The sequence below is a fragment of the Manacus candei genome, unplaced genomic scaffold (assembly GCF_025592945.1).
Source record: "Manacus candei isolate 608988 ecotype Guabito, Panama unplaced genomic scaffold, ASM2559294v1 h1tg000019l, whole genome shotgun sequence".
NCBI classification, from domain to species: Eukaryota; Metazoa; Chordata; class Aves; order Passeriformes; family Pipridae; genus Manacus; species Manacus candei.
The window spans coordinates 4,387,997-4,400,175 of record NW_026138067.1 but is presented as its reverse complement, the minus strand read 5'-3'; the positions used below and the strand labels follow the sequence as shown (position 1 = coordinate 4,400,175).

The window sequence follows — 12,179 nt, the reverse complement described above, 5'->3', positions numbered from 1 at the left end:
GTGATAGAATTGTGACAGGGAGTTTACACTGATACAATGTACTGCTTTACGGGAGTGTGCAGGTCAATTGCTTGATGGAGTGTTAGGAAAAGGGATGCAGATTTTTGACAAGTGCTTAAGAAGTTATTTTAAATCCACCCCAACACTTCTAAGCTGATCATTTTCTTTCTGAGTGCAGTGAAAGCCAGACAAATGTCTTCTGCTCAGTACAGTTGTGTAAACAGCAATGACATCTACATGCTGATTAGGTTACTCATAGGGGAGTATTCCTTATGCATATCCCAGGAGATGTATCTGCAGATCTGGTTTCCTATATAAACGCAGGGTTGCCAGCAGCTTGCTGGACGGCCGAGCGCACAGCAATCTGTTGCTGGAAAGCTGTTTGCAGGTCTTGTCTTTCTCAGGCTGGTTGGCAGCAGATTTATTAGGGAAATAGTGCTGCATAACTCTTTTTTTGGCAGCCCAGAGAGAGCAATTCAGAAAGGGCAATAAACGTTAAACAGGAACTGCTTGGTCTTTGAGCCCTGGTACCATGAATTTCAACTGGCACTGTCAGAGTGGCACAAGGTGTGACAGGGCCAGGAGACTGAAGGATGGACAGAGTGGCCTCCTGCTCCCCCACAAGGGCCCTTGATCTGCACTCTGCCCTCCTCATTCCCATCTCATCACTGAAAACTCCTGCTATCCAGATGCTTTTCTTGTTTTCTGTTAACCCCTCCCAGTCACTCCTGTGGAAGGCTGAATCATGAAACTGAACAGAAGAGAAAATGTTACTCATATGAAATGGATTAATCTCATACTATCATTCTAAGCTCCCGGAAAATCTATTATTCTTGTTGAATCTGTCCCACATTTCAGTTCTGGCAGGTTGAGAACTCCACTACATGTAACATAAAAAGCAGGAACCAGAGTGGACACAAGGAAGGGGGTGAGATGGACTACAAAAACAAAATGCAAGTGCTACTGGCAATGCAGCAAACAGAGCAGCAACAGACACTGTGACCCCGTGGTGCCTGCCCTGAAAAGGAGTGTCCTCTAGCAGTCCTTCCCTGCTGGGACCAAGGGAAACCAGTGCTCCAGGCTGGGCCTGCAACTCCCTCACTGCAGTACTTTTAATAAATTATCTTTGCCACTGTGTGAAGTGATGAAAAGCTGGATGGGTGGGGAGGCACGTACAGATGTAAGAGATGCTCTTTCTACTTTTTCTGATCAATACTATTGCAATAACCTCTCACAGACTTTTTTCCCCCTAAATATTCTTTGCATTCCTTGTCTCAGGTGGTGGTGTGACAGAAACAGGCTGCAGCACACCACAGCTTAGTGCCTTGATGCGCTGGAACATCCCCAGCAGGCACCACCAGGCCTGGACACAGGGGACTTCAACTCCCCTCACCTGCTGGGCCAGCCAGCATGTTCAAGAATGAAAAACAGATAAAACCCAGGAATTAAAACAATTAAACACAAAAATGATAACCCAGGGATGGTCTGCTGCAGTCTATCCCTGCCCTGTGGGTTTGGGAAGCTCTGGATGGAGCATGCTCACCCTTGGAGAGCTCATGGGAAGAATGTGCAACCTGCAGCACGAGTGACCCTCCTTGGCCAATGCTCAGAGCAAAACAAACAGCTCCTCAGTGCTGGCATGGACCACCCAACCCAAGGAGGAAGGTGTGGGAGTAAATCAGGAATAGGAGAATGAGGAACTAGGAATAATCCCTCAATTCACAAGCTCTGTGTGGTATTTACTTTGTAGAAATATAGTATCATCCCAGGTTACCATTTCCTACAGTATGTTTAGCAATTATATCTACTGACATGAAATAATTATGACTATATTAGCAAAGAGCTACTGCATTTTCTTTATAGGCAACTTAGGCCTTCAGGTACATCATGTACCCAGAGCAACTGATGGCCTTTGCACTGCTGCACTGCAAGGCTAGCACAGGAGGAAAGAGCAAGAGCAGACTCAGGAATCCCTATCCAGCATCTGTGCCTCACCTGGGATGTGGTGGATAAAAAGCCAGTATAGCCCTAATTTCCTGCTGCAGTCTGGAACTACTTGTAGCACCACTCCTAGCCAGTCACGGGGAGAAGCATTCACATTGTAGGCCATATCTGGCCACAAATTCACTGTTAATTACCAAGCCACTAGATTTCCCCTTTTGTACTATGAGGTTTAACTGCAAAACCAATCCAAAGAAGTAGGAAAAAGAAAGACCGGCAAATTTTGCAAGCATAATAATGCAAGAAAACAATGAATTGGTACACAATGTTCTGGTGCACAATTGTGTACACAGTTGTCACAATTAACAATACAAGTCAGGTATGCACACTGTGAAAGACCAGGTCAGCATTTCACCATTTCTGTTTATAAGTAGCTGAAATGCCTGTGTACAATTTTGGAAACTATGCACAGAAATCAGTTGCAGCTATGATGGTAGCACAAGTGCAAGCATCAGGATCTCGGAAAATCTGACCATTAGTATTGAAGGAAAATAAATCCCACTTTTCATTGTGGAGTATGTTACTTGTGTGTGACCATGGAGGACTTTCCTCCTTCCTCAGGTTCACATTCTGTGCCACACTAAGACACATCAGAGACCAAATTTCATGATTTCTAAATTAGTATTTAGGGGAAACAGAATGTACCTGATAACCTGAAAAGACTAATTGCTCACTATTGATCCTATGTGGGAAAAAGTTAATAAAAGCAAACTTCATAGTTCTTGGATCAAAGGACAACAAACATCTGTGTACCAGTTTAGACTGAAGGTTGTATGAAGAAAGACGGAATCCTAATCATAAACTGCAGCCAAAAGGAGTTTTAACAACAAAACAACATACAGGGCTATAATTTACTTCTGAATGCAGAGCAACATGCTGAATAATTTGATTAAATGTAGTTTTGGGGATTTTATTTGAGGAATGTGGGTTGATTCTGACTAGTGCAATAATATAAAATGACAAAACCTAAGCCAGCTAGAATACATTTTTATACTGTGTTCAGGGTTTTGTAAAGCCTTCAGGCGGCTGGCTAATATTTAGCACAACTTTGGAAATCTTCACTGGTGTATGCTTGGCCATTTTATTTCCCTTACGTTGTATGGCAGGACCTGAAAGGTGTCTGAAAATATCATTAAGCAATAATTGTATGGCTAACATCTAGGTTATTCAGTTTGAGAGACAATCACAGAATCCTCGTGCCCAATAAAAATGTTACATGTCAAGAAAAAGTACTGACCTGCTCTGAAAAGTGCTCCAGCAGCGTAATGCATGGCCAAGGCATGGACAAGTTGCCTGGCAGTGGTGAAGATGGGTCCTCGCTCAAACACAGAGAAGGAGAGAGGGGTGTGATCTGAGGCTATATACAGTTTCAATGAAGCATGAATACTGACAAGTAAATTTACAGGTTGTATTGTTAGTTTTCTTAGCTTCACGGGCTTAACTAAAGCTCTGGCATGCTCTCTCACTTGTTCAGGCACTATCAGGGTAGTATCTGAAGCATTCATGGATTTACAAGCAGTTTTGTTTTCTGGAAGATATGTATCAAACAAAGTCTTAATGTAGTAAACAAAGGTGTCTTCCACATACAGCCTAGCTGGTTTGAGTTCAAAGCTGAGGTCATTCACACGAAACATGAGATTCTCTTCCTCAGAGAAAGCAATGCAGAGTTTTATAAAGCAGTTTTCCTTATAGCTTTCCAAATCTTTGTTACAAACAATGAGGTTGTTCACTCTTGACCATTGCACAGTCTCATTTTTCTCTCCTTGGCACAGCAGGACTGCAAAATGGAAATTAGATTTGCTGTACAACTGATTGTCCAGTTGCAAGTCTTCACAATACACTTGGAGACTATGAAATTGTGGGAGGCCTTCCATGGAGTCCCGCTGGAACTCCTGTGACAGGGAACTGGTGGCTGGGGCCATGTGGATGAAAACATTGTCTGCTGTGAGACGCAGAAGTTCAGATGATACTTTGTGGTTTGTAATATCATCAAATGCAGCAAGACTTAACTGATTGATGAACATTTTCAGTGACAGGGTCTGCTCTTGACTTCTAGACAGGAGGGAGAAGAAATCTTGTTACTTCATGTATTTTGAGTCTATCTGGCATCTTGCTTTCTCAAAAAGCTATCAGGAGAGATGTTCTCTGTAACACATGGGAAACTCATTGCGCAAGTCCCGTTAACGTTAATGGGATTTGGCAGTCTTAATCACCACAGAGGGTACCACCAAGGAGGCTTCTAAGAAATGGGATAGTATCCATCTATGCCAGGTTTTTCTTTCTTTTTTCTCAATCAGCAGAACAGTTTGGACACGAATGTCTCTATCTACACATTCCCTATTATATTTGCTACAGAGCCAGATATTAAAGCAGACAACAAATACAATTTTCTGATAACTCATATACAGCCTCAGATGTTCCAATATCTTCTGAGAGCCACTACTGAAGGGTATTATCATGGATAATTCATTTCACATCACATGCAGTGAGTGCCCTCCAATGAAGTCACTACAGCATTTTTATACTGATGGCATTGAGGGCCTCCCTCCTCCAGTGCCCATTGCCAAATTTAATTAGCAAGTGGGCTATTCTGTACTGCTGATGACCAGTTTTTTGTGTGATTATTACTAAATTATAGGGAAAATACAAACAGTACAACAAATTTCATTCTAATTGTAACAGCATTGCTGAAGGTCAGGCATTCTGCCTCTTAGAAATACGTAGTATTATAATGGCACTTAATGAAGCTGAGGATCAGGTTGTGGTATATTATGGAAGTGGGAAAATCTTCTAAAGAGTGTTATAATCAAGTACAATTGATTACTGATTGTAAGACTATTTCTACAGCCCTTGCACATCAAGTTTCCTTGGGAACTTGTAAGATTACAGATGGCAGGACCTGGCTAAACTGATGAACACACTCAAAATTAATTATGGTGGAATTTTGTTATGAACATCTCAGGTCCTCTTTTTGTATCAGTCATCTAGTGTTTACTCTAAAGTGACATGACTTTTGATCTTAGATTGTCCTTTTTAACTGTGATATACAAAGCCATATGGTCTAAACATATGCCACAGAGCATGCAGCAGTATTAAACCAAACAAACAGTTAGGTCGAAGTTCCTAAGTTCAGTTAACACTTAGGAAGCTGACTGACCTCTCAGCACTGTTTGGCAATGCGCTTTATCATCTTTTATGTACTTTATATACCTGTTGAGGTTGATCTCGACAGGTCCTGCTCTTCCTTCTGGGGCCAAGGTTATGACTATTGTTCCACAGTGATGGGCAATGTCCACATAAACACAGCCAAAGCCAGTTAAGAACACAATCTAGTGGAGAGAGGTAGAAACACATGGAATGTTACTGAAATTACTATTTTTAGTGTCATAAATTGAATTAATTCTATTAATGCCTTCTGGTTGAGATCTTTTACTCAAATCATGACACTATTCAGGAAAAAAGTCAGAATTCAATAATTCAGAAAATAACAGCTCTGATACTTTAAGTATTTCAGTTGTACAGTTGAAATTTTCACCTCATCCTTCAACTGCATAACTGAATACATTTTAATAAAAAAATTCTCCAGAAATAAGCACGATGTGCTGTGGAGGGGGGAGGTTATATGAGAAAAATAAACAGGAAATTCTAATTTGTGATTTTGCATTAAAAGGAAAGGCATATTTCTTGAGCCCTACAAAATTTCGCCTTCTTTAGAAAACAAACCCTTAACTAACACTGTGTTGCTATGGCCTAGCTCAGAGCTGGTTAGATGAATGCCTGATAGAATGATGTAAAACACATGAAGACTGAAAAATAAGTGACCTTTTGGATCCACGAAGACTTGTGTAACAACTAACCACAGAACATCTTTTTAGCCATCTAAACTGGTTTTGTGAGAACACCTTCACAAACAAGGTGCTGCCCCAAAGAAATGGCAAAAGTCTGTCGGAAAGCATAAAACTTCTAAAAAGGCAGGAAAACTGGGAACTTGACAACACATTTGTGTCTTGCTTCCAGATGTACAAACTTCCATTCTGAAGAAGTTGCTTTTAGGAACAAATATTCTACTTAAAGAAATGATATATTGTTTTTGGAGCTTAATTCTGCAATATTTCCATGCAAGTTTTGTGTTTTTCCAGAATATAAAAGATTAAGGTATTTTACAATTTGGAAAACTCACAGCAGTCCTTAGAGGAAGCTGGCTTCTCTATTCTTGTAGGGCTACAATCAGCACAATTGTTTACTAGATTGCAATAAGAGAAGTTATAATTTAAAGGCATGCAAACTCCAGGAATAAAACAAAGATAATGGGCTAGCACAGGTAAAATAAACAGCTGTTTGTCTTGAAGAATCTTTACTGCTGTTAACAAGTCACCAGAAACAAAACCAATTGGAAGTTTAGTAGGATCAGCACTTGAACTGATTCTTGTTAGACTATTTACAATAACCTTGTACAGATAATGAAATTTCATTCATCAAATTTCTTTCATATTCTTCCGAGAATTACATATAAGAGAATTTCTAATTTTGACATGGCAGTTTCAATCCTTTGCTTGTCCGCAAAGGATTTGTAATCCTGCATGGTGGAATTGGAGAAAAAAGGACATTTACTGAATTTTCAAAACACCCTTATTATCTAAAAAACTCTCATTGATCTCAAAGATTGGTCATTTTAACTTCAATTTCAGAAGATTTTGATGAGAAACACCTTGATTTTTAGTAAGGTATTAGTTTTAAGTAATTTTAATTTACTTTCTAATAGAAAGAGAAGTACCTATCTGTGACTGCATAGAAAGAGTACAAATTACTTAAAATCCTTTAAATCTCAGTTATTTCACAATCTGAACTGAACTGTATGTGATGCTAGTAGCATATTTTTTATTGACATATATTTATAGTTTTCTAAGAGAAAGACAGACTGAGAAATCTTGGGGAAATTTTCTTCATGTAAACCCTAAAACTTCAATAACAGAAGGCTACGCTTTTTATTTGGAGAGCTCTTCAAGTAGACAATGATCCCCAAATGTTGTCTTAGCATCTAATTCCTTCTAGGAGCCAGATACTTATAAAGAACCCTGGTCTGGCATAACATTAATGACTGAAATTTGAAACCTTGCATTGCTTGACTGGCTTGCTGAATGGAACTGAACCACTTGCTATATAACATAACACTCAATAATCAAGAGCATTTTGTGATTGCTGCCCAGGGAAAACATCTGAAACTAGTATTTCTTTCAAAGAGTCAAGCAGTTTATGTTGATTCCATGTAAACTAATGACTTCAAAGATGGAAAAAATTCCCATCAAAAAGAATTACTCCAGTCAAGGAAGCTTTCATTTACCTCAAGACTGGGGGAAAATAGCAGAAGGAAATAAAAGCGGATTTTGTTTTGTTTTAGAAAGACATGAGTAGCTTCTGTGAAGACACAGAGGCAGAATGGCAGTGATGATTCCTACAAGACGTAAAGATAAAAATCTGTTATAATTAAGTTACCAAACAGAGGAATTTTCCTGCACCCTGTGGCATTCTTTGCTTACAGTGGCCAGAAAGTTTCTGGATTAATTTTTCTAGGAAACACCAGGTTAATTAAAAAGAAGTGAAAAAATTCAGCGTTAGAAAGCCTGTATTTCCAATCTAGCTATTTTTAAAAAGAGCCAGTGAAGAAGGCAGTCTGTATTCTAAAACTTCCACAGGAAGGGGCTGAGGCAGGAGAGTTCCAAAGACTTAAATAAAAACACTAAAACCAACAGAAAGGAAATGCTTATTGCAGAGGAACAATGTACTGTGCAGGTCAGGAAGACAACCATTTATGCTGTGAACTAGGAAATAGTTTATAATGATTTACTTGTGTTCCTTGATTGTTGATGTCCACAACATCACTCCATTCATTTACTGATTCATCAGATGACATCACTTTCAGAAGAATACTGGGCAATAAATCTCTTGTTTTGCAATCTGGATAGCTGGAGACTTGGTGGTAAAGTTCATGATGAACCGAACACTCAGCTGGAATCTTTCTACAATAAACTTCAAACTTTGGCGTATCTGAAATTTTATAAAATATGCAAGATTAGCACTTTCTAAAACCCATATGAAATCAAAACTCACTGATGCTTACAGAAATGAAAAAGTTTCTGTCTGAAATATTACTAAGAAATAAAAGTATTGCTTTTCTATTGGTTGGAATACTGTATGTTTGGGTTTTTTCCTTTTTTTTTTTAAATTTCATTAAGTTTTACATAAATAATGTTCCACTGATCATTACTTTAACATACTCTAACTGGAATTTTGACAATGTGTTTTTTGTTACATTTGTAAATCTGAGAAAATATAATTGTTCCATGGGATTGAATTGATGTCAACAAAACTCTACTGCCTATGAGCTTCCTACAGCTGAGTCACCTTGACAGCTGGAATCAGAGAGACCCAAAAGCCTGGAGACATTTAAGTTCATATTCCTGATCTCACAATTAGCTCCAATACCTTCCAGAGTCTCTCACTTTGAGACAGGCCTTTATGAGGGCATCAAGTTCTTGTTATAACCAAAACACATATTGAACTCAATTTTGTACTGGAGATACAGTAAAATAATTTATACTACAACAGTGTGCTGTTTCTAATTATTGTACAGCACCTACCTTTGAAATTCTCTTTTACAAGCAGTGTAGTGGAGCACCTGTTGTGTATAATTATACGAGGACTGGGATCTTCTGTAAGTGTTAGGTACGTCACGCCAAGATGCTCTTGATAAGTCAGTGCTATAGCTCTAAAACAGATATATTGGATTATGCATGTTTTGGATGAAATGTTTACGTATTAATACTCTGAACAATTAAAAACATTCAAAACTAGCATCTGTAAGATTCTTTATAATCACGTTCCAATTCCATAGATATTTATCTATATTTAGGCAAGTACATATCTCCACTTCAACAGAACAACACAAGAAATAGCCTAAAACACGTTAGAGCAGAAATCTCTAACTAGAGACTACTCATGAGTTAAATTGAACACGTATGTCTGCAAGATGAGAGTCTTCGCCAGCAGAGATTTATATTAAATTAAAACCAGGAGATTGTAGGTCCAAATTTTCAACATAAATCTTCAAAATTTTCCAGAAGAATTTGCATGGATACTTCTCTGATACACATTGAAGATATTTGAACAAATACATAAATCTGTAACTGACTGTTCCCCTGGAATGATCCACAATGCTATCACTGTTTTAAATGTCGATGTTATGGATCATTAGTACATCAATTTCCAAAATGAAAATAAATTAATTTAGTTCTACTCATTAGCTACATAAACCATCTTCATGCATAAAGATAAATTCTTTTTTTTTCTTATGCAAATTCATTGGTTATTTCTAAAAAGCTTCACTTCATAGTGATTTTAAAAATCACTGAACAGCCTGAAAATTTGATTAGGAATATGAGATTCTCTATGCCTGTTATTATAAGGAATCCTTTCCTTGTTCTTTCTATTAAATTTTTTTAAAATCTGAAGTAATTTTGAGAATCTTTAGTATCCATGACATATCTTAGACTCTACAGAGGAGCTGTATGAGGGTTGGAATGATATCAAGCACTTCAGGCGAGAGAAAGATCACAACACTGCTAATATATACTGACTTAGCTTCTCTAATTTCAGTAGATTGTTTCTTGTTTGTGCCAGTATAAGAATGAATAGATTTAGATATCAGGTCTGAGAAGTGAAGCTGGGCACATGACAAGTCATTGGACTATTATTTTTAACTAGCTGGATGCATTTGTTTGTAAGTAGAATGCACATTTGGACAGTTCAAGGTTTAAAACTTGGAAATCTTTCTTTGCTGCAATCTCAAAATAGTTTCATCCCTTTTCTGCTTTATCCACTTATTATGCTTATAAAAATATATGTTTACCTTTTATAAACAAAATCTAAATTTTTGTACTGTCACAAGTCCTCAAACTCTTAAATTGTTACCCACAAATTAAAAAAGACCATAATCCTCAATAAAAACTTTTCATGCTCTTATTTGGCATGCACATAAAAAAATAGCAGACCATATATTATAAAAATTGTACAACTTGTACACAGTCATAACATTAAACCATTTACAATAAAAGCATCAAAACCATCAGAAGATAACAATTTTTAAATTAAAGTAAGACTTGCCTTTACATATGGGGGGCATGTGTTACCCTGACTTTTGCATTAATCTCTTACGGTTTCTTACTAGCTGAGGGTTTATAGCAACAAGGGAAGTTCATTATTCATGACTGTTCAGTGTACAGTACCTGGTACAAAATCCACTTTCAGTGCAAACCCCCAGGGGCACCGCCACGCTCTGCCTGGCAAACTCTGGTTTGATGACAGCGGGAAGGCTCCACAGGTCCCAGCTCCCAGCGCAGCCCCCTGGGCTGAAACTCAGCAGCACACGCTTTTCAGTAAGAGGCTCCCCTCCCATTAGGGGACTGGTGTCCCACATCAGGTCCCAGCAGGGAACAGCACTCAGTGCCTCACTGGGAGGTGCCCCAGCCGGACCGATGCTGAACACTGTACTGTCAGGTGAGTGGAAGTCCTGGAAAGCAAAAAAATGATGGTAGCATGGCACACTGGCTCCTAACAGGAATTTTCTTCATGTTGATTTTGCACAGAACACTCAGTGACCACAACTAACTAAAGGTTGCAGGAAGTCCATTGCATTAGGGGCTATTTGGCTGAACACAGAAGATATCTGGGGGGCCTAAGCAACCTCATCTAGTGGCAGATGTCCCTGTCCGTGGCAGGGAGATTGGATCTAGATGGTCTTTAAGGTCCTTTCCAACCCAAGCCTTTTTATGATTCTCTAATCTATGATCTACAGTCTGCTCTCAGTTGCACAACATAGCTCTACCAAAAGCAAATTACATTGCTGTAACATAACTGTGAGAAGAAAATCCATTTATAGTTACAAAACTAAGAATGGATTTTAGCCTCAAGGTTCTTCCAACTCCCCATCCCATAAGACTGCCACAAATTGTGTGATGCACAACTGTAGACGCTGACGTGAAGAAAATTAATGCAGAAGGAAAACAACACAGAAATAGCGAACTTTAAAAATTTGATCTGCCAACTCCTCTAGTAATTTTGACCCTGAGAATTCTTTCCACATATTTTACTATAAATGTAACCTTCAATAAATATGTATAAATGGTTGATTAAAATATATTGACCATGCATAAATTTTGATTCGTGCAAGCTAGTCCTTAAATATACTGTGAGATTATTAGAAAACTGATATTCACGATTTGATGCAGTTTGCTGAAATACATAAACTTTGGGCACGTCTCTAGTTCTGCAGCTTTGTTCAGATAACTGGAATCTTCCCAAAAGGATAACAAAAAGGTTTCAGCCTGCCAGGCCAATATACCTCTTTTACATGCAAACTCAGTAAAAATTCTGAGAACAATTTCAACAGCTACTATGGATTATGCTGACTATTTTACAGAAATGGCCATTAGTGCCTGAACAGATGGAGAACAGGCAGAACTAATTCTGTAATGTGCAAGAATCTGCTGCTTTCCACAGATTTCTGATCCCAGTTAATTACTGGAGTTGAATTTACCCAGTATTACGTATTTTAAATGATATAAATTACTTTATCATCATTATTATGTCTAAAGATTTCTGTTCAAGTCCTGCTTTATGCAGCTGATTTAAATACAGATACAGATCTAAACAACCATGTTCAGTAGATGAGAAACAAAAACAGCATCTGCAGTGCTTTACCTCTTCTCCTGAGTGGGGTTTGGAAATAGAAAGCTGTGGCCTATAATAGATTTGATATGATGTATCATTGATTATTGTTGTCTTATCTTCTATCTGTAGAATTTGTATACCTTGTCGAACCATGGAAGAAATGCAGAACTGACACAACTGTAAGATAATAAAAATCATGATGAGGTCACACGAACCCACAAAAGGTACTGAAATGTAGCAATAGAACTGCCATTTTCTTTTTAACTGTGGAAATGCTGCCTATATTCATGCACTTCATAACTGGAGCCACACCATGTACTTTTGAACTCGCATCTGTCAATATTTTCCAAACAAAATTGAGAATTAATTCTTTTTGCAGAAAATTATTACCTTGTATTATCTTGATGACTTGCACAGTATGTTTTTGGTGATCTAATTCTTTAAATTATATT

General features: G+C 38.1%; 1 protein-coding gene across 3 annotated transcripts in view; it reads right to left on the bottom strand.

Moving 5' to 3' along the window:
• Nucleotides 1-12,179, bottom strand: part of VPS13B (vacuolar protein sorting 13 homolog B) — a 428,152-nt gene that overhangs the window by 19,705 nt on the left and 396,268 nt on the right. For all 3 annotated transcript variants that reach the window (XM_051785196.1, XM_051785198.1, XM_051785197.1), the window contains exons 51-56: nucleotides 11,758-11,904; nucleotides 10,284-10,567; nucleotides 8,640-8,767; nucleotides 7,847-8,046; nucleotides 5,212-5,330; nucleotides 3,239-4,053 (exon numbers count right to left, since the gene is read on the bottom strand). In XM_051785196.1, coding sequence (XP_051641156.1) covers nucleotides 3,239-4,053; nucleotides 5,212-5,330; nucleotides 7,847-8,046; nucleotides 8,640-8,767; nucleotides 10,284-10,567; nucleotides 11,758-11,904 — 1,693 coding nt within the window. The remainder of the gene's footprint in view (nucleotides 1-3,238; nucleotides 4,054-5,211; nucleotides 5,331-7,846; nucleotides 8,047-8,639; nucleotides 8,768-10,283; nucleotides 10,568-11,757; nucleotides 11,905-12,179) is intronic.